General features: G+C 46.8%; 2 protein-coding genes across 4 annotated transcripts in view; one reads left to right on the top strand and one right to left on the bottom strand.

The window, feature by feature from the left end:
• The window catches only part of nr1h5 (nuclear receptor subfamily 1, group H, member 5), a 19,264-nt gene extending 11,920 nt beyond the window's left edge, over window positions 1–7,344 (top strand). For all 3 annotated transcript variants that reach the window (XM_069140692.1, XM_069140695.1, XM_069140694.1), the window contains exons 6-11: window positions 1,051–1,149; window positions 1,342–1,438; window positions 5,680–5,796; window positions 5,893–5,982; window positions 6,086–6,199; window positions 6,641–7,344. In XM_069140692.1, the coding sequence (XP_068996793.1) occupies window positions 1,051–1,149; window positions 1,342–1,438; window positions 5,680–5,796; window positions 5,893–5,982; window positions 6,086–6,199; window positions 6,641–6,843 (720 nt within the window). In that variant the 3' untranslated portion in view covers window positions 6,844–7,344. The remainder of the gene's footprint in view (window positions 1–1,050; window positions 1,150–1,341; window positions 1,439–5,679; window positions 5,797–5,892; window positions 5,983–6,085; window positions 6,200–6,640) is intronic.
• On the bottom strand, window positions 7,340–20,762 carry brpf3b (bromodomain and PHD finger containing, 3b). The gene is made up of 13 exons (XM_069140691.1): window positions 20,421–20,762; window positions 17,817–19,378; window positions 17,381–17,537; window positions 17,084–17,215; window positions 16,273–16,401; window positions 14,684–14,996; window positions 12,379–12,675; window positions 11,090–11,695; window positions 10,069–10,150; window positions 9,892–9,980; window positions 9,691–9,785; window positions 9,448–9,602; window positions 7,340–8,654 (listed from the first exon to the last, which is right to left on the bottom strand). The coding sequence occupies exons 2-13, from the start codon at window positions 19,352–19,354 to the stop codon at window positions 8,471–8,473; spliced, it is 3,777 nt and encodes a 1,258-aa protein (XP_068996792.1). The 5' UTR covers window positions 19,355–19,378; window positions 20,421–20,762; the 3' UTR covers window positions 7,340–8,470.
• Between the last annotated feature and the right edge of the window lie 806 nt (window positions 20,763–21,568).

Here is a 21,568-nt window from a genome sequence, read left to right on the forward strand (position 1 = left end):
ACACCTTCATTCACAAACACAGCCTTTCATCTACACCTTCATTCACAAACACAGCCTTTTGTCTACACCTTCATTCACAAACACAGCCTTTTGTCTACACCTTCATTCACAAACACAGCCTTTTGTCTACCCCTTAGGATTAATAGTTGATAATACGACCTATATATAAGTAATATGATATGGCATACATATATGTTGTATTATTGTAAACATAACCTAGCACAGAATCGCACAATGGTTGGGTTGGATGTTTGTCGAATGTTTAGTTGGCTGATTATCACGTTGACTGATGTTATAAAACACAGATGATGTGGTCAGTTAGATGGTTGGTTTAGCAGATTGTTGTTTGGTCTGCAGGTTGTTTTGTTGGATGGTTGGTTGGGTCCTCGGCTGGTGAGATTGTTTGGTAAATGTTGGACATTTGATTGTTCTGATGGTTTCTGGCTGGTTAATTAGATGATTGGATGGATTATTGGTTGTTTGGCTGCTATGGTGATTAACTAGACTGGTGTTACCAAACCAGAATTCACTGTGTGAATATATTGGTCTGAAAACTCTCTCCACAGGGAATAATTTCAAGTCGTTGCATCATACTGGATTTAGACCTCTGGTTAATTTGTATACTATTGGAGCAGCCTTTAACCAATCAGCATTGACCATCATATGTACTGGAAGCAGCTGAAACTCCACCACCGCAGCAAGAACCTTTAGAACAAGATCCGCTTGTTTCAACATCATGACACTGAGCCATCGACACTGGTTGTTGATTGGTCCGCCCTTCAGATTGGCTGTAAACATGAATGTAAACAAGGTTTTCAGACTAGAATCACAGCCAAGAAAACTGAAGCTGTGAGCATTAGACTGGTGGAGCCATCCTAATGATTAATCCTAATTACATATGAATGCCAAAGTAAACTCTCCTCCACTATTAGTGGTCAGATTCACGTGCTAACATTTACCTGCCATCCCAAAGCTCTGTCTGCCTTGTATTTGTACCACCAGGAAATGATGTAATCCTGAGACTGTTTGTGTTTTTGTCATCCGCCCCAGGCTCAGTCAGCCAGTTTAACCAGTGAACAGAAATACATCGTGGACAGGATGGTGGAGGCTCACCGACTGTACCGAGCTCAGGACAGCAGCTGTGTCAAGGTAGGTCACACTACATACAGTCAGTGTGACCTAGGTCAACAGGGTTCATGTTGTCCTCATGTTGTTTCGTGTGTGTGTGTGTGTGTGTGTGTGTGTGTGTGTGTGTGTGTGTGTGTGTGTGTGTGTGTGTGTGTGTGTGTGTGTGTGTGTGTGTGTGTGTGTGTGTGTGTGTGTGTGTGTGTGTGTGTTCAGGTGTTTGACTGGTCATGTCCAGAAGAAGGGGAAACTGTGTCGGATGTTGTACCACCTCACCTACAGAGACTGCTGCAGTTTACCAGGACAATTCCAGGTACAGTATGATGGGTGGAAAGCTGTCAACTTCAAAGTCTTTAAATTACTATTCTGCTGTGTTCACTTGAGGAAATTTTTGGAATTTAGAGGGGAAAAATATTCAATTGTAAAAGGAATGAAGGAGCGAACAGAAACTCTCGGCTGTCCTTTTTCAAAATGAAGAACCCCTGCCAGCTATTTCTCACGGCTTCTACACACAGTTTCTAGAAACTCATTTCATACCAAAAATTATTTCAAAGGATAAGTCTGGAAATATTCTATATTTGTATATTTCTGTTCCAGTTGATAAATCCCGTGAAAAGACCAAAACGTACAAGTTTGTCCATCTCATAACACTGTCCAACTTACCTGAGCTTACTGTTGTACACTGCTCCAAAAAATAAAGGGAACACTTAAACAACACAATGTAACTCCAAGTCAATCACACTTCTGGGAAATCAACCTGTCCAGTTAGGAAGCAACACTGATTGTGAATCAATTTCATCTACTGTTGTACAAATGGAACAGACAACAGGTAGAAATGAGGCAATTATCAAGACAACCCCTATAAAGGAACAATTCTGCAGGTGGTGACCACAGACCATTTCTCTGTTCTCGTCCTTTCTGGATGATTTTTGGTCATGTTTGCATTTTGCCAGTGTCCTCACCACTAGAGGTAGCATGAGGCGGTGTCTGAAACCCACAGAAGCTGCTCAGGTAGTGCAGCTCATCCAGGATGGCACATCAATGCACGAAGGTTTGCTGTGTCTGTCAGCACAGTGTCAAGAGCACGGAGGAGATACCAGGAGACAGGCCGGTCCACCAGGAGACGTGGAGGGGGCCGTAGGAGGACAGCAACCCAGCAGCGGGACCGCTATCTGCTCCTTTGTGCAAGGAGGAACAGGAGGAGCGCTGCCAGAACAATACAAAATGACCTCCAGCAGGCCACTGATGTGCATGTTTCTGCTCAAACTGTCAGAAACAGACTCCATGAGGGTGGTATGAGGGCCCGACGTCCACAAGTGGGGTCTGTGCTTACAGCCCAACACCGTGCAGGGCGATCGGCATTTGCCAGAGAACACCAAGATCGGCAGCTTCTCCATCGGCGCCCTGCGCTCTTCACGGATGAGAGCAGATTCACACTGAGCACATGTGACAGACGTCTGGAGATGCCGTGGAGAACGTTCTGCTGCCTGCAACATCCTCCAGCGTGACCGGTTTGGCGGTGGGTCAGCGATGGTCTGGGGAGGCATTTCTTTGGAGTGTGCTAGCCAGAGGTACCCTGACTGCCATTAGGTCCCGGGGTGAGATCCTCAGATCCATTGTAAGACCATATGCTGGTGCAGTGGGCCCTGGGTTCCTTCTGATGCATGACAATGCTCGGCCTCATGTGTCTGGAGTGTGTCAGCAGTTCCTGCATGATGAAGGCATCGATGCTATGGACCGGCCTGCCAGTTCCCCAGACCTGAATCCAATCCAGGACATCTGGGACATCGCGTCTCGTTCCATCCACCGACGCCACGTCCACCACAGACTGTCCAGGAGTGGACTGATGCTTTGATCCAGGTCTGGGAGGAGATCCCTCAGGAGAACATCTGTGGTCTCATCAGGAGAATGCCCAGGCGTTGTAGGGAGTTCATACAGGCACGTGGAGGCCACACACACTACTGAGACTCATTTGGACTTGTCTTGAGGAATTTCCACAGAAGTTGGATCAGCCTGTGATCTGATTTTTCCACTTTTATTTTGAGTATGATTCTGAATCCAGACCTCTGTGGCATAATGATTTTGATTTCCATTGATCATTCTTATGTTATTTTGTTCTCAACACATTCCACTATGTAATGGATAAAGATTTTCAACTGGAATATTTCATTCATTGAGATCTAGGATGTGTCGTTCAAGTGTTCCCTTTATTTTTTTGAGCAGTGTATTTTGGGCAGCATGGAGGTATATGTGGGTTATAGACAGTGCCGATGTTCATGGCACTGGAGGAACATGGAACCAGGAACTGGAGGGTGCTGTAGCTTTTACTCAAGCAGGAGTGAACGATTTATTTGCTGGAAACTATTTTCACCTGTGGCTTTGGTGAGCTTTGGTTTGCCATTCCCACAGTGTTACTGATAAATAAACAATATTGGAGGAACAACAATAGATTCTGGGTAACAATGGAGCTCTGTCTCACAGAAGACTAAACTACATCAATATATACTGTTATGTAGAATAAAAGCACTACAAGACAGTGAGTACATCCAGGGAAAATTGTTGACTTTTTCACCGTATTTGAACAAGTAGATACAATAATTGATCCTTTTTAAAACAGTGCCTACAAATAAAGGTGATATACTTGGATAACTCCACAAGAAAAATTTGCTTTTTCAATTCAACAAAATTGTCCCAGGATATCATATTCTTCTGTGGAGAAAGTAACTACACCCTTGGCATCAGAAGCTAGTATTGCCGCTTTTAGCAGAAACATTTGTTTTGCATGATTGACCACTCTAACATTGGCTTGCAGAAATTTTTTTACCACTCTTGTTAAAATTCAACTATTCAATCACACCATCTTCAGAGCTCTTTAATACGATGCACTATTCATAGTTGAGTTTGTGCCTGAAGCAGCAACGTGACCCCAGACCATAATATTTCCATCACCATTCTTCGGTTAGTTTGAGGCTCTTCTCCTGAGAAGCTTAATACAAGTGACCACAAGGCAATGAATGTTTTTCAGAATGATCACACATTTGTGACCGTACACCTCAAAGGGTTGAAATGTTTTTAAATTTTGGTAGGAGATGCACTTGACAATTCTGACACCGATCAGGCCTCATCCACCGAAAATGACAATGAGACCGTTGTTGAAGAGATGAAGCGGCATGTACCAGGCCAAGACTGTTCCAGATGGAGCAGACAATAGCTTAAACACTCTCGTTGATGTTGTTGAAGATGCCAAGCAGACTCATCCGCACCATGAAGAGGACATATCTGATGATGATAATGATGATGATGATGTCATCAGCGATCCAGACTATACCCCATCCTGTGATGTGTCCTCTGCCCCAGAAAATGAAGACAGCCTAACCGTGGTGGCAACAACTCCAGAACAGCAGGACGAGGATGAGGACGTTGATTTAAACAACACGGTCAAAAGGAAAACAAATAAACGCCTCAGTCCGGGAACATGGAAGCAAAATGAATCCGAGGAGAAACGTCTCAAAGAATGTCATGCAAGAGCCAAGGTGGCAAAGAAATAAGTGCAAAGGCTATCCTCCCTCCCTGCAACTCAAAGTTATGTCAGCGAGTCTCAACTCGAGACTGCCAAGTCATTACAGAAGAGCAGCGGCAGTGGATATTTCAGAAGACCTACAAAGACAAGAAGTTCCTTCACCCAGGCACAACCATCTCCCAACTACATCGGGAATATCAACAGGCAGTGATGGCCGCTGGCTGTCCTTCTCGGAGGACTCTGCGTGGGAAGCACCGTCAGAGGATACAGGTGCCAAATGAGCCGATAGCGTGGATAAGAATGTTTCCATGCGCTCTGCCAATCAAAGAGAGAAAGTTCCAGGACCTCCAGTCAATGAAACGCGTCATGCCCGTCGAGTGTCATCACTTCTTTGACAATTTGCCACATCAACAGGCGTCAGTCAAGAACCCAGCAGAGAAGATCTGGAGGGAGAAGTGAGGAGATGCACATGCCTCCTCAGCATTATGTTGAGTTTGTTTGTTAGTTATTGCTTTATTGTTGACAGAGTTGAAGGTTTAAAATTGCTTAAGTCACGAAGGCATGTTAAATTTTGTTTTGCCTAAGTCATTTATTCCTCTTATGTTACATAATTGACCGACATTGTTATTAGTATGTCAATAGTCATCTGTTGTCATAACCTTTTTGAGTGAAATCATTAGTAAATGTCATATAATCAACATTCGGTTAAGTTTTTTTTTTGTGTGTGTTTCCTGAAAAACCTGAAAAATTGACTTGGGCCATTATTTTAGGAAGGTGACGAAATAAAAAGTTTACCTCCCATTCATCCACTCACGCACCAACAGTGGCAGAGCTGCCGTGCAAGGTGCTCCCCTGCCACTGGGAGCAACGTGGAGTTTAGTGTCTTACCCAAGGACAGTTCGGCACGGGGACAGGAGGACAGGAGGACTCAGGGATCGAACCACCGTCATGATTAGTGGGAAACTCGCTCCACCATCTAAACCACAGTACCGATATAAAAAAAACAAAAACAAATAATGATGTTGTCCTCGCAGGTTTTGACCTCCTGGGTTTCTCAGACCAGAGCGCTCTGCTGTCCGTCTCCTCTCTGGAGGTCATGTTCCTGCTCTCAGCGCAGCAGTTCTCCCACAACCCAACAAGCCCCAGTCCAGGTGAAAGAAAAGCACGCCCGGCTTTTCAGAGTGTCTACAGAACATAGTCATGATTCATATTTGAAAATAAATCTTTTAATTTGTCTCCATCATCAGCCCTGCAGCTTTTCAGCATGTCAACACACAACTGGCTCAGAAACGCGGAGTCGAAGGAAAACATCCACAGCAGGACGCCGATCAGTTCAGGTCGGTCCACACGTGTGCAGACTAAAATTTAGCCTTAAAAGACGGGAAACAAATGGCTCGGTGAATAAGTGAGGACTCTTTCTCCGTGTGCTGGTGTGAACAGGCAGCAGCGAGGATCTGTTCGGGCCGGTGCTCGGCTTCTTCCACAGCATGACGGCGCTGCGTCTGACGGAGGCTGAATACGCGCTGCTCACCGCCACGGCTCTGCTCTGCTCAGGTCAGACCAGCAATCTGTGTGTGTGTGGGCGTTTAATCTGAACTAATCAGCTGTCGAGTGAAGAACTGCAAAACTGCAGTTCGGCTGTGAGTAATCATTAATCATTAACAAACTGTCTGGGGGCTCTTCAGAAAGTTCTGATAGGAAAAGTGACTGATTGATCCGCTCAGCGTGTCTCCAGGGGTCTGACGTTATCAGGGCTTAAACTGACTTAAGCCGCTTTCGTGCTCACAGTCTCGACAGCTGCGGGGGCTCCAGCGGATCAACACCCGAGACGCACCCGCTCATGCAACACATTTGATTTCTCATGTGCCGGGGTCCGTTTTGCAAGTCAAATGTCCCGTCCATGTTTGGATATCAACACAAAGGAGCAGATCTCGGGGATGTTTTAAAGTAGTGAGCCCGTCTCTCTCTCTCTCGTTCTCTGTCCCCGATGTGCAGACCGGGCGTCCCTGCAGGCAGCCGGCTGTGTCGAGAAGATGCAGGAACTGGTCCTGGACCTGCTGTCCAGAGTGTGCGTGGCCCAGGGGGGAGCAGCGCGAGGGGGACCGCAGCGGTTCGGGGGCCTGCTGGGCAGACTGACGGAGCTCCGGACCCTCCGTCACAACTACCTCCTGCTGACCAGACAGCAGCCGGGACACTGACGGAGACGACCTGCATGGGGAGCTCCATGTCTTAACTTCAGCTTAAGGACAAACAGTGTTAGTAATGCAGAAACAAGGTTTTCACCTGCTGTTGATGGGACAGTGTTGGACCAACAGCTTGCAAAATGGACACACAAGTCTTCCTTTTCTCAGTTGACTTCAGTCCTGCAGTCGTTATAGAATATTTGCCTCTAATGGGACAGAAATGTGCCCGTGGACTGCTGTCATTTCTTTGATCAATGACATTTTTAAAGGTCTTTTTTATACCTGTTGTAAACAGTCAACATAAACACTTACAGTACTTTTCACTTTGCAGTGACGTTAAAATAAAGAAAAAAGAAAAAAAGAAAGCCGATGTGCTGACTGGAGGTCATCTTGTTAACTCTCAGACTGATTGTGAGCTAATGTCCCGTATCCTGACTTGAAAGGCATTTCAATATGTTCCAAGGACTTTTTTTTTACATACAAGAAAAAAAACCAACCAAAAAACTTCAGGTGAGTATCCCAAAAGGTTTTTTTTTTTTAATAGAGCATTTATTTCCCAAAATGAGGAAATACTTTTTACAGACAAAATATTTGGTGAGCAGGTAAAGTATGCAGGTAGTACAAGCTTATGAAGGTGTAGTTTATCCATCTGATAAAATGGGGCTCTTGATAATAAATAGAATCCTCTGGGTCGGGGGTCAACGGTGGCGGCTGGTCTCGAGCAAAATCCCGACATGTGAAGTCGTCCGTTAAAATGTTTTTTTAAAACCTCACTCCATTTGTTTTAAATAAGATTTAACTCTCAGCTTTAACCAATATAACTATTTCTATAATTCTGTCTTCCATAAATAAATTATTCCTCTCTGTATCAAAAAGAGAATTCAAATATAAAGAACAATGGCTCGCTGTGTTGTATGCAGACACGTACGCACACGTACACACGCACCACAGTGAAATTACATCAATAATAAGCTAAGTACACTGCAGCAAGTCAGGAATTATTTTATCTCCACAAATATACACAGCTTCGCTTTGCCCGTCGTGGGTTGATTGAAATTCGCATTTTAAAACGGCAACATTAAATTAAATTGAATTTGATAATACACAAACATATGTACAAAAAGTGTGCCTTTATAATATACAAGTGTCTTTGTAAAAGATTAAAATGTAAAAAGCTATTGTATAAAAGATGGCAGTGATCCATTCATTAGTCTTCTGCAGTTCATATAAATATGTCAAATCTCGTCTTGACTATTTGATTCCTTGGCAGTAGCATTATACAAAATAGAGGGGACGTCGTCTCCGTGTGGTGCGGACACACAGCGCCGACACGTCCGGGTGGAGAAAGCTCTCGCCTCCCTGAACGGAGAATTCCCGCCGACCGACCGCAGCAGCGACGGGGGCCCTAAACACAACTTCATTCACATCTGGACTTCCACATCCTCAACAGCGACTGGAAGGCACGCCCCCCCGCTGCTCTGTGCCACACGCTAGTGGTTTGGTAAAGAACTCTGTGCCGCCGCGGCAACCCTCTTCGGACCACAGCGCGAATACAAATTCGACTGGCGGCGGGACTCGGCCCGCCTGCCGCTCCGACGCCGAGTGAGGCGTGGCGTGCTGGCTGGGAGCTGGCGCTCGCCCTCTACAGGTAGTTGGAGGCCACGAAGCCGTGGTTGTGGCTCACTCGGCTCTGGTGGATAATGGCGCGGTCGTACGCCACCTGCACGGACTTGCGAATGCTGGACTTGCGGCCCTCCATTATGCGCAGCTTGTCAGCCGTGTCGTCTGCACCCAAGGGCGTCACCTTGTCCCGGGGGAGCCACTGCCTACAACACCCGAGGACAGAGATGCAGATTATTGAACAGGACTGACGACGCCTTCTTTTATCGCTGCAGATCAGATTCATGGTTAAAATGTGAACCGAAAGATACAACTGTGATATTTGAACCTGATAAGACACATTCGCCACGGATGTATCGTGTGATGAAGATGAATGCGAATACAAGTCTGTTGTTGTTTGTGTCGGGCGGCGGCTCGGACAGGTTACCGTGAACCTCCCTCCTCCGAGACGGTTGCTGCGATCTAAACGGTGTCCCCGTGTAACCGGCACTCACTATTTGGAGTGTATCAGTGCATTCGCCCCGTCCGGTACAGAAACCTGCGGTGAGCTACAACTACCAGGATGATGCACTCGAAACGCCCCAAAAACAAGACGCGTGAAACGCTGGACGCCCTTTCAAGCTGAACGGTCGCCGTCTCTCCGCAGAGGACGGGGCGGGACCACCGACGTAAACAATTGTTCAAATGAAGGCGTCCGAGCTGCAGCTGGACTCGAACACAGCACGAAGGTTGTTGTTGTTGTTTGTTCCCCCCCTCCTCCCCCACCAGACTGCTGCTGGACAGAAGCCATCAGTGTGTTTATCGAGCACCTTCATTTGAGTTGGAGGGAAACGTATCGGACACGCTGCCGTAACGACCGCTCGGCCGCGGCCCGAGTCCAGATTCAAGTGCCACGCGCAAGTCCCATGTGAGATTACTGTCTCGGAGCGTCCTCGGTGACGTACGTCGTCTGGGACAAAACGAGAGCAGCTCCGCGCGACGTCGGCGGGCGAGACTCACCACGTGCGCTTGTTGTCAAAGAAAAGCACCAGGTAGAGCCTCTCGTCGGCCTCCTCCTGCCGCTGCTCCCCCAGGCGCAGGACGTCTTTGGGCGGGACGGGGATGGGCACCCCGTTGTGCAACAGGCCCTCCTCGGGCATCTCCGGGTCGATGACCTGAAACGAAACGCGGTCCGACGGGGAATTTAGAGCTGCGCCCGTGCGTCGACGGGCTCGCGTGAGACGGTAATGATCGAGCGTTTACCAGAGCAGGATAGGAGGGGTACCCTCGACACTTGGCCCACACCAGCTCCAGAGGCTCCAGCTCCGGCTCGTCCTCGGACGTCCGGCTCCCGTTGCCTCCAAAATCAACAGCAGAAACTCAAAATGATTTCATGAACGAGAGACAAATTAAAAGGACGAAGAATGTAATTTGTCTTCGAGGTGAAGTTGGGGAATAAATTACCGGTGTAATCCGAGTCTCCGTTGACGATCTCCAGGAAGGGGACTTTGGAGAGAGCCGGTTTACCGAGGCTTCGTTTGGGCGGCGAGTTGCTGGAACAGTTAGTTGTATTGTTAGTTTGCGGTCGGCCGTTATCGCAACCGGACACGGGACAACAACAAGAGATACACTGTGTCTTACGTTTCTTTGTGGAGGACCGGGCACGGGCTGTCCTCCGAGTCGGACCCGCCGTCTTTGTGCTTGTTGAAGCCGTTTGTCAGCCCTCGAAGCAAAAGATAGAAATTACAGAACGGCTGCTGCTGAAATTATGACAGAAATCTGAGTGACGGTTGTCAACGGAAGAAGTGTTTTGTTTTATGGACACGGTGGACTGATGTCAGCACAGACCGTTGATCAGCTGCTTTGTTTCCTCCTGAGAAAGCGCTGGGAGACGATTGCTTCTTTAAGTAGACCGTGAATGATACGTCAGCCAGCTGATTGTATTGGCTGACGTCGGACTATCACGGATGTGTCGGTATCGACGTACGTGTCGGCCAATATGAGAACTGTCGTTTTACAAACCATGATGCAGAAAAGATGCTCGGGCCAATTTAAAATGGTTCTACCTGTGTTTTTTTTTTTGTTTTATAGTAATTTATATTTGACTGTTTCAGTGCGCTGATGTCAGTGTGGACGATAAGCTGCAAAACATGCTGCTTTCAAAAATGTTTGCTGAACCGCGTTTTAAACGTACGAGCGAACAAATCAAACATCGTTATTGCTGAATTTTTTTCCACTCGCTGAATCTATCGATCCGGCTCCCGTGTAAATTAAAGCTGGACGTGTTGTAGGCCGCGTGTTAAACGCAGAATGCTGAACATGAAAACGAATGAAAACCAGCGAAAGGGTCGCTCTGATCCGAAAGCAGCGCGGCAGCTCCGTTTAACACGACGCGGTAGAAAACTAACATCTGTAACATCTGTAACTGTAATAACATCCACTTCCCTCCGCTGTTTAGCTTTCTGACATTTTCATGACTTGTACTTTGGCTGTTTAAACAATCTACCGGGAGCTAATAAGACATGCACAGTCAGCACACTCCACCTCATGTGGTCACATCCTGCTGGACGTCCGCAGTGTTTCGAGCAGCTGTTTCTGTGAAGAGGACCTCGACTTTGTTTAGAAATGTGTGTCGTGTCTGTAACAGAGTGAAACGTCTCACCACGTTGCAGCGCGTGATTTGGGTTCTTCTCCAGCTCGCTATCCGAGCACGCGTCTCGACCGGGGGTCCACCGCTCATTGAGAGTCGGGGGTCCTGGGCTTTTCTGCGGGGTCTTGCGCGGCGTGGACAGAGGGGTGGAGGAGGGGGTGCCGGCTGCCGATGCGGGTGGTGTCCGGTCGCTGCTCGGATTCTCGTCCCGCGGTCCCTTTCCGTTCAGCAAAGCATTGTCTCTCTCTCTGAACAGCTTGGCTCCGTTTTTTGCCTTCTTGAACAGCACGGAGGTCCGTCGCCCGACCCCCCCGGTGGTGGGCCGCGGGGGGAAGCTGAGCTCGGGCGCGCCGTTGGTCACCGCCGGCCCTTCGCTGTGCAAACTGGGAGGCGACGATGCCGACCGCTCTTGAGCTTTAGTGCAATTAATAATGTTCTCCGCGGCGCTGTTTGAGAGGTCGCCGTCCATCTTAAGGCGCTTGCAGGGCCAGCTGGGGGACCGGGACTCCCTCGTGATTGGCCGCAGGGTGGGGGGCTCCAGGGGCGCGTCCCCCAGGCGCGGGGGAGGAGCCAGCCCGGTCCGTTCCAGTGTGGGCGGCGAAGTGGATTTGAGGTCGTCTGAAAGATGAGGGGATAAATGACAATTAATTTCACTCGGCGTTGTTTTGACGTGAAGGTCCACTTAGCATGTAGTGATGTGGTGGTGTAGTAGTCACACTGGGAAATGGTGTCACTTCGGAATGATATACGTTTCAGTCTAACACTGACCACAGCCCAGAGGGAGGTGAGATATTCTGCAGATATGGAGGACCTTATCAAGACAAGTGAAGAGATAACTTCGCTCTCACAACTGTACACCAGCGACATGGTAGCATGGTAGTTGTTTTATGACTCGAATCACAGGCGTTCTGCTGCCGTCTTCTACGGTGGCTACAGACTGCTTGACGGGACAAGCCTGCGGTCAGAAGTGGGATGACATGGCATGACTGTACGTGGCCAATGGAGAGTGGTGAGTCCATGAGAGTGATGTATAGAAGAGGTGCAGACATAGAGTGCACTGGGAGAGAGGAGTTGTGAGGCAGCCATGGCTAACGAGACTCTGTGGGCCCCTACTTACTAGACTGGAGACAGTGGGGTGGTTGGGGTTGGTGCGTGGGGGGGACCCTGGCTCAATTACCTGAGGACAATGTTCCGTTAGCTCATGTTCACAACGGGTCTCATTGAAAAAAAAAAGTGGCTTTTAAAGCTTCATGCATTGGCAATTTCATTCTGTTGGAACGTCGGCGCTTTTCGTCACCCACCTTTGTCCGAAGACGAAAGGCCGTTGTCCGCCTTGACGTCTTTGTCGTCATCTTCCTCCTCATCGTCGTCTTCGTCCTCTTCTTCTTCTTTGAGATGTCCGTTGTGAAGGCCGTGACGGGGGTGTTGGCCCTGCCTGTAGCGGACGCTGTTGATCTCGCGGCGAAGCAGGCGGATGCGTCGAGTTCGGGCGCCGCTGCAGCGCATCGAGGAGACGAAGTCCATCTTTTCCAGCAGCTCCTTCAGCTGTTCTTCCACCGTCATGTGGAGCCGATTATCTGGATCCAGCACACTGTCGACTGAACGCAGAGATGAGTTACGCTGACAGCGAAGCGTGGATGAGTCATCAAGGCACAACAAATCAGTCCAATACGTATATATTCATTTAAAAAAAACAAAACAAGACGAACACTGATTCTTATAATGAATTCAGTATTTACTGGCTGGATGGACAAAACCAAACAAAAAAAACCCCAACAACGTTGAAAGTGTTATGTAATAAGGCTCATCGCTCTGCTTCCCAGCAGAAAACCCCCTAAAGAAGGAAAAGTCAGGCTCCGCTAGTCTGGAATCTCAACAGAAGTGCAGTAAAAGATATGCAACAGTACCACACGCTGCTCAGCACCGTGTTTTCCATATATACAGTGCATCTGGAAAGTATTCACGGCGCTTCACTTTTTCCACATTTTGTTGTGTTACAGCTTTATTCCAAAATGGATTACGTTCATTTTTTCCCCTCAAAATTCTAAACACGATACCTCATAATGATGTGAAAAAAAGTTTGTTTAAAACTTTTGCAAATCTATTTTAAAATAAAGAACAAAAATATAACACGCACATAAGTATTCACAGCCTTTGCTCAATACTTTGTTGAAGCATCTTTGGCAGCAATTACAGCCTCAAGTCTTTTTGAGTATGATGCTATAAGCTCGGCACACCTATTCTTGGGCAGTTTCTCCCATTCTTCTTTGCAGGACCTCTCAAGCTCCATCAGGTTGGATGGGGAGCGTCGGTGCACAGCCATTTTCAGATCTCTCCAGAGATGTTCAATCGGGTTCAAGTCTGGGCTCTGCCTGGGCCTCTCAAAGACATTCACAGAGTTGTCCCGAAGACACTCCTTCGTTATCTTGGCTGTGTGCTTCGGGTCGTTGTCCTGTTGGAAGATGAACCTTCGTCCCAGTCTGAGGTCCAGAGCGCTCTGGAGAAGGTTTTCATCAAGGATGTCTCTGTACATTGCTGTATTCATCTTTCCCTCCATCCTGACTAGTCTCCCAGTTCCTGCCGCTGAAAAACATCCCCACAGCATGATGCTGCCACCACCATGCTTCACCGTAGAGACGGTATTGGCCAGGTGATGAGCGGTGCCTGGTTTCCTCCAAACATGACGCTTGGCATTCAGGCCAAAGAGTTCAATCTTTGTTTCATCAGGCCAGAGAATTTAGTTTCTCATGGTCTGAGAGTCCTTCAGGTGCCTTTTGGTAAACTCCTGGTGGGCTGTCATGTGCCTTTTACTGAGGAGTGTCTTCCGTCTGGTCATTCTACCATACAGGCCTGCTTGGTGGAGTGCTGCAGAGATGGTTGTCCTTCTGGAAGGTTCTCCTCTCTTCACAGAGCAACGTTGGAGCTCTGTCAGAGTGACCATCGGGTTCTTGGTCACCTCCCTGACTAAGGCCCTTCTCCCCCGATCGCTCAGTTTGGCCGGGCGGCCGACTCTAGGAAGAGTCCTGGTGGTTCCAAACTTCTTCCATTTACGGATGATGGAGGCCACTGTGCTCATTGGGACCTTCAATGCTGCAGACATTTTTCTGTACCCTTCCCCAGATCTGTGTCTCGATACAATCCTGTCTCGGAGGTTTACAGACAATTCTTTGGACTTCATGTCTTGGTTTGTGCTCTGACATGCACTGTCAACTGTGGGACCTTATATAGACGGTATGTGTCTTTCCAAATCATGTCCAATCAACTGAATTTACCAGGTGGACTCCAATCAAGTTGTAGAAACATCTCAAGGATGATCAGTGGAAACAGGATGCACCTGAGCTCAGTTTTGAGTGTCATGGCAAAGGCTGTGAATACTTATGTACATGTGATTTTTTCCTTTTTTATTTTTAATAGATCTGCAAAAGTTTCAAAAAAACTTTTTTCACGTAATCGTGATGGGGTATCGTATGTAGAATTTTGGGGAAAAAATAAATTTAATCCATTTTGGAATAAGGCTGTAACGTAACAAAATGTGGGAAAAGTGAAGCGCTGTGAATACTTTCCAGATGCACTGTATGTGTTGACAGCACCTCCACCGTGACTTACCATCCTCCCAGGTGCAGCTGTAGAAGTCTCTTTTCTGGGGGGATTCTGGAAAGTGCATGCCGGTGTCCAGGTCCAGCCCAGTGTTGGTGGCTTGTCGCTGAGCGTGGCGCAGTATGGCTCCTCCGAGGTCTCGAATACGCAGTGCTGCCCGGTGGAAGACTGTGTCCTTGGCGTTGTACAGGAGGCAGTTGGACACCATCAGATTAAAGTCGGCCTCCAGGTCAGCCACTGAGCGGTAAGCATGGCTTTCCAGCTTGGAGCACATAGATGAAAAGTCCATTGGCTGGCTGATAAACTCAAGGTAGTCTGGGACCTGAGGACGAAACAGAAACCCAAGACTTAATCACAAAAATGCACATAGTTTGAGCAGTAAAATACAAATTTGATGAAGTGCAAAAAAACCGTCTGTAAAACGTAGCAAGAAGCACCACTGGAGTAACCTGATATCTGAGTGGTGCGGTTGCATGCAGTTCTACACACATGGCCGATAATCCCCAGAGCAGCGAGCTGCCAGTTCGATTCCCAGCTGGGCCGACTTTAACTACTCGCCACTGCTCTGCTCTCCTTCCCCACATTTCCTGTCTATCTCTACTGTCTCTATTAATTAAAGGCAAAAAATAAAATAGCACCACTTCTCATTCATAAATTGTACTTTACACTAACCTAGCCAGAGGCTCATTAACATCTCATTATGTTAAAGTCTGGCAAGACATTTTTCCAGCTGTTTGTGTTGCAGAGAACATTTGGTTCAAGTCCAACTAAACCCATCTCATTAACCCTGTGCAGTTCTGTTTTCTTCCTATAGAGGTGGTATTTTAGGTGCCCTGGTTCTACAGGTGTTAAACCCCATGACTTTTTTTTCTCATTGACAACAATACAAAAATCACAGTTGGAGCAATGTGGTTTTTTTTGTTTTTTTTAACAAGTGCAACTGAAATGTTCTCAACTTGCTACAACTGATTTTGGCTCGGACAAGCATCTTCTCCATGGTAACACCAGCCAAGGCTAACGGGTGGTGTAATATTCAGTGACGATATCTCCGAAACAAACGTGAAACAATTAAAACTGGAGCAGTGAACATAAAGCTCGAGGATCCTTACAATACCTGGAGAGCCCCATGTTTCTATGTGACAGTCCTCCTTAATTATAAAATGCGTCTTGGTGATTGTTACTTCTCTTTAATGTTTGACGTCAACTCTGCACAATGTGACATCCCAACTCGTCTGGAAGCCCCATTAGAACACGATATGTGGAAACTTGAAGCTTGCGTTGCATATACACTGAGTGGGCTCCCAATGATACAGAAGACATCTTACATCCAGTCGTTAAACTTGTAAAATGAAAGGTTTTTCAGATTTCTCAGTGAGAGAGGAGGCATGGATGGAATTTTCAGAACTTCTAGACAGGTAATAAAAAAATTACGACACAAATTCCTCTAATTATTTATCAATGACTCAAGATATATTTGAAGGTACGACAGAGTGAGGAAACACACTTCCAGAACCAGCAGGCCACCCCACCGCCGAACACTACGTAACCTGTGTGTCTGGAGTCAGTGTTATAACAGTGACAAGCACAACATGTCTGACCTCCTTGATGTTCACTGGCTGTGAAAAGATCTGGGCGGAGTCCTTCTCCTGTAGTTGGTCCAGGGTGGAGCGCAGCAGCACCAGCATCGGGGTCAACTGCATCTCCAGAGCGGCCTGGTGAACTTTGACCTGTAGTTCAAGTCAGATGATATGAATGTGATGTCAACCTACGTAGAAGCTGCAAGCTACAAGGAATTCGGTCTGTTTACAGACTAATGTGAGGAGTAGCAACATGACCTGATAAGTGTGAATATGTATCTAACGCTAAACACCCAAGAAAGTGGTTGTCTGTATGAAACATGATAAATATTTGTCCAAAAGATATCCACCAACAACCAGAATATCATTTCAAGTCCTGATCTGGATAGAGTTAAAGATTCACACACCCCTGGCTGCTCATGATCTCATACAGATAATTGTTAACATTTAGGGCCTTTATTTTTAAAAAGGTATTTGCTTGTTTTCCTCCTGGGACGGCCAGTCCATATCCATATCCATATCCATATCCATTCAAAGCAGCCACCTGTTTGTTTTGCCACTCTGTGACAGAGAGGGAATAGCATTACCTTGAAAAGAGATGCCAGCATACTCTCTATAGAATAGGCTAAAAAAAAAAAAAAGGAGATCATCCAAACACAGAACTTCAGATTACACTGGAGAATATTTTAAGCATCCACATTTTCCAGGTACTTTACGTCTCCAAACTTTTGGTTCTGAAATACGGCATTCTGTATATTGTACATTTTTTAAAAGGTAAACGGTGAATTGACAGCGTCCCAGCCTGTGAGCATGATTCACCCGTGAATGTTACCTGCTCTCGTTTGAGTTTCTCCCTCTTGCGGATGAGCTCCACCAGCAGTCTGGCTTTTTCAAGATCGTGCCGAAGCTTCTGCCAATACCTCAGTGCTTCTCTTGCAGCAGAAATCTTTTCGTCCACTTCAGGCTGCAGAATACAGCACATTTTAGAGCTTGTATAAACACGGTCAGAAATCAATTTAAAGCCGAGCAATAGTTTTTAAATTAGGTTGTTAAAAAAAAAAATGTAATCATCAGAGCACAGAAATAGCCACATAATGCCAATAGCTGTAGTTCTGTGTCCTGCCCTGACCTGTTCAGTATTCCTTTGGGACTGGATGTTAGAGTGCAACCGCCGGACCAGCGGCACACCGTTTCTTGACTGACGCTTGAGTAACCAATAGTTGTGCAGCCTCTGCATGAACTGGTTTTTCCTCTGGAGGAGGATTCCTTTGCAGATGATATTCAGCCTGTACAACAGAGGAAGATGCAGGTTTGTGTTACTGTGAATATGACCGACATCAATTCAGGCATCTCCACAAGAGAGCTGTTGTAATTGTACACTCTTGTTTACTTGGGACGGGTTAGTAAATCCCCAAATCTATATTGTGTTTTGACCATTTGCGTCTTCACTAGGTGTCTTGACGATCTAATTGAAACCCTCTCTGTGAAATGTTTCCCGAAAAGAAAGGATATACATGTTTTGTTGAACAACAGAGACATTTGATCAAAAATAAAGGTAGTCTAACCTGCTTGTCGGTATCTGGGGAACTACGACTTGTGGTGAAGTAGTCTGTTGTGCTGTTGACTCTGTATTCTTCTTCCCTTTCTTTTTATCTGTCTTGGCATCATCGTCACACTTTCTGCCTTTTTTCGGCGTTGTCGGACCCTCCGTGTAGGCACTCCGTCCTCTACTAGCCCTCCCTCTGCTGCCCACCACTCGTCCTTCACTCTCCTCATCTGACACTGTCTCTTGTCCAGGCGGAGAATGGGCTTCACAGAAGGCCGTCTTTTTAACTGAAAATGTGGTCCCGTTGATGTTTGTTTCTCGCACCGGATCGATCTTCATAAACAGGCCGGCACGCTGAGCACATGTGACATGAAACGCAGTGTAACAGTTGGCCTTGTGGCACTGAATAGATGCACCGTGGCCTTTCTGCTTGCATAGGTAGCAGGTCAGTTTCCAGCGAGCTGTGGGAATGTTATTGACTCCTTCCACTGGTTCCAGAAATACTGTGTTGGCAAAGCAGACTTCAGGGATCCATATAGCGCAGACCACATGTGCCCAGCGGCCGTCACTCGTTTGCTTGAAGGCGCCACCGCGGTTTGGACATAGAACACAGTCAACAGGTTTCTGAGGGGACTGGAGGCAGCAGCGGCACAGCCACTGGCCCTCCGGGATGTAGGGCACTCCGTAACACTCCTGGTGCACAGCCAGGTTGCAGGAGTCACAGAAGAGGATGACGTTGCTGTTGAGGCACTCGTCATCCAGGCACACGCAGCAGAAGGCATCGTCGTCTATAGTGCTTTGAGAGGGTGCCCGGCTGCGGGCTTCCCGGTATGCCTCCTCCTCCAACCGGTCCACCAGCAGCTCAAAGGTGTCTTGTGAGATAGCGGAGTAACCCTCTGATGTCCGGCCGTTATTGACCATCTCCAGCCAGGCAGTGTCCTCTTCGTCCATGTCATATTCCGCCTCAGCTTCTTGCTCCTCAACAGAGCGTTCAATATAACGGTAATATGCCGCAGGCAGAGGGGGTGCCTCGGCGGGTTTGAACGTTTCCAGCACACGAAACTTAGGTTCAGGGAGGGCCATGTGAAGATAGTGCGATGTGTTCAGCTTTTCAGGTGATTGCGGATGAGAATTGGAACAGTTGTTCTTAGAAGGTGGTGGCGACTTGAGAGAGGAACTTCTGCAGTCTTTCCTGCGGCCTCGGGGTGTGATGGTTTTGCGGGGTGTTTGGGCACTGCTGGTGGGAGGTGACGACTGCTCACTGTTCTCTTTGTTGCTGTTACACTCACTAATGTCCTGAGCCATCATCTCATCTTCAGTGATGACTTCCAAAGGCTCAAGAATAGAGATGCGGTGAAGCCGACCCTCCAGTTCCACCTCCACCACCTTCTGGGCCTGAGCATAGGTCAGGGTTTCTCTGCTTGGAGATGCCTTGAGGCTGTAAGGGGATGGTGATCGCTGGCGGGCACCCCCACGCCCGCCAACTGTCCCATTGGATTTTTTGACATCTACTGCACTTCCCGTGGCCACCTGGCCTTTTCGACGTGGCTTCCTCATAGGCCACCAATCACACGTTGCCTCCTGTTGGTTAAAAGGGAAATAAAATGAGAAAACTGTGGTGTCAGACCATTAAACAATAGTCAATACATAAAACATATTTTGTATAAGCACTTGAATATACTAAGTACATACAAAATCTGTAATCTCCCTTGATAATGAGTCATTCATACAGGAAAGTTTCAATGCCTTTGTTATATCATATTTATTATTTATACAGCAATCACTTACTCCTATCTATCTATATCCATGCTTTGCTGCTTCAAAAGATTATTTTCCCTTATAATAATTATATTTACAGACATTACACTACTGCAAACATATCACAAAACTAAGGCCAAGGAGGTTTAACTCTGACTAATTAGGTCATTCAGATACACCCCTGCCACACGTTGACTATTACTGCTGTGTTATTAGTGCTCAGTATCACCTGTAGTGATTCCTTCACACACCGGGAAACTCTTAGTCACCCAAAATAGATAAATAGGTGAACCACCGTATTGACAGTTGGCCAGATGTCAAGCAGACGGTTGTTCTTTTCGGACTAAACACAGGCGACCGGTAAAGAAAAATGATCTGTAGATTATTCTCAACTTTATCTCATAAACTGTTGGCAGCCACAACACGACGGTGGTTATCCAATCAGCGCGCAGGAAAGTTTGACTGACGCCCGCCGCAGCCAATCAGCTTCAAGAATGCCACAGCCTCAACAGATCGGCGTCCTTATTTCGGGAATAAAATGTCAGCCATATTTACAGTTTTTTAAAACAGTTAAAAGCTCTTCTGCGGTTTACGTGTTTATCAGAAGCGCCGCGAGGCTGAAGCAGCGGGTTTTATTTGTCAAGCCGCGATAAGTACGCGGCTTATTGACGGCGCTCTCCCCCCTAAAAGTACCGAGAAGTAAACACATCAGCTAGCCGGGCTGCTAACTTTAAAAGATGGGGCTGTTTTTTTTTTTTATCTGTTCAACGTTGAACGCATAAAAACGATATTAAACTAAAACCTGGATCAAATTAAAACAAAAAGTTCACACCGGCTCAATACGGAATTTAAAACACAGCCGTACCTATTATGGCAGCTGACAGGCTCGGTCGACAGCCGGCGGGGTGAAGCCGCTGCTCCGGTAATGGTCGCCCAGACAGCTTCCTCCAGCCGGCCACAGCTCGCTGCTACAGCCGGTGTGTTCCGCTCTTTTTTTTTTATTATATATATAAATATATATAACGCGTCCGTTTCTTTCACAACACTGCGCCTGAGGAGGGAAGCAGCCGGGGTCCTGAAGGCTTCCTGAAGCCGAGGCTGATGTGTTTGCAGTAACAACCTGAGAAGCGAAGCTCGTAATCGACAGTTTGAGTGAGAAGGAGAAATATTAGCCTCCTTCGGCTAGTTGGAGTCCAGAGTGCTACATCTCGACTAGCCAACGGAAAACACGCTACTTCCGGTTTGAGATTTCAAAATAATATCCCTCTCTCGGAGGTAGGTAGGTACTTTACTGATCCCCGAGGGGAAATGTTTTCGCTACAGCAACATACAGGAAGCAATAAGGTAATAATGGAATAATAAAAAGCAATAAAATAGCAGTACAAATTTTTTTTAATATAAAATGCACAGTATATACAGTACAGTATATATCTATATCTATATATATATTATATACAAACAACCAAGAAACGCAGACAACAGTGTTATTGTTGTGTGATGGATTTTGCCAGAGGTGAGTTATTGTACAGTCTTATTGCGGTCGGCAGGAATGATCTCCTGTATCATTCCCGATCTCCTGTATCGGGAATGATCTCCTGTATCATTCCCGATCTCCTGTATCAGGAATGATCTCCTGTATCAGGAATGATCTCATGTATCTGTCCTTGTGACAGCGGAGCTGGAGGAGTCTTTTGGAGAACGTCCTCCTCTGTCCCTGCAGCAGGTGGTGGAGAGGCTGGTCAGGATTATCCAATATGGATAATAGTTTCCTCAGCGTCCTCCTCTCCACCACCTTTTCCAGACTGTCCAGTTTGTAGCCGATGATGGAGCCGGCCTTCTTAACCAGTTTGTTAAGTCTGTTGGTGTCGCCGGCTCCAATGAGTCGTACGTTTCAACGTTTTACCACCAAAACAACTCAAAATAATTCCATTCAACGTGACCCCGAAAATAATGATCATGTTTTTTTTAACCTCCAACATTACCTTTTCATGGTATTTATCTTTCTGTATGTGG

Source organism: Embiotoca jacksoni, unplaced genomic scaffold, assembly GCF_022577435.1.
Source record: "Embiotoca jacksoni isolate LCO1_2020_lvr unplaced genomic scaffold, fEmbJac1.0.p SCAF_9, whole genome shotgun sequence".
Taxonomy (NCBI): Eukaryota; Metazoa; Chordata; class Actinopteri; family Embiotocidae; genus Embiotoca; species Embiotoca jacksoni.

Bases quoted from the DNA above. Each gene is read 5' to 3' on its own strand.
- brpf3b (XM_069140691.1), bottom strand. From the start codon at position 19,354: ATGAGGAAGCCACGTCGAAAAGGCCAGGTGGCCACGGGAAGTGCAGTA. The intron at 17,216-17,380 runs GTCAGGGCAGGA...TGTATTCTGCAG, and splicing joins CCCAAAGGAATACTGAACAG to CCTGAAGTGGACGAAAAGAT. The intron at 9,603-9,690 runs GTAAACGCTCGA...GTTTCGTTTCAG, and splicing joins ACCCCTCCTATCCTGCTCTG to GTCATCGACCCGGAGATGCC.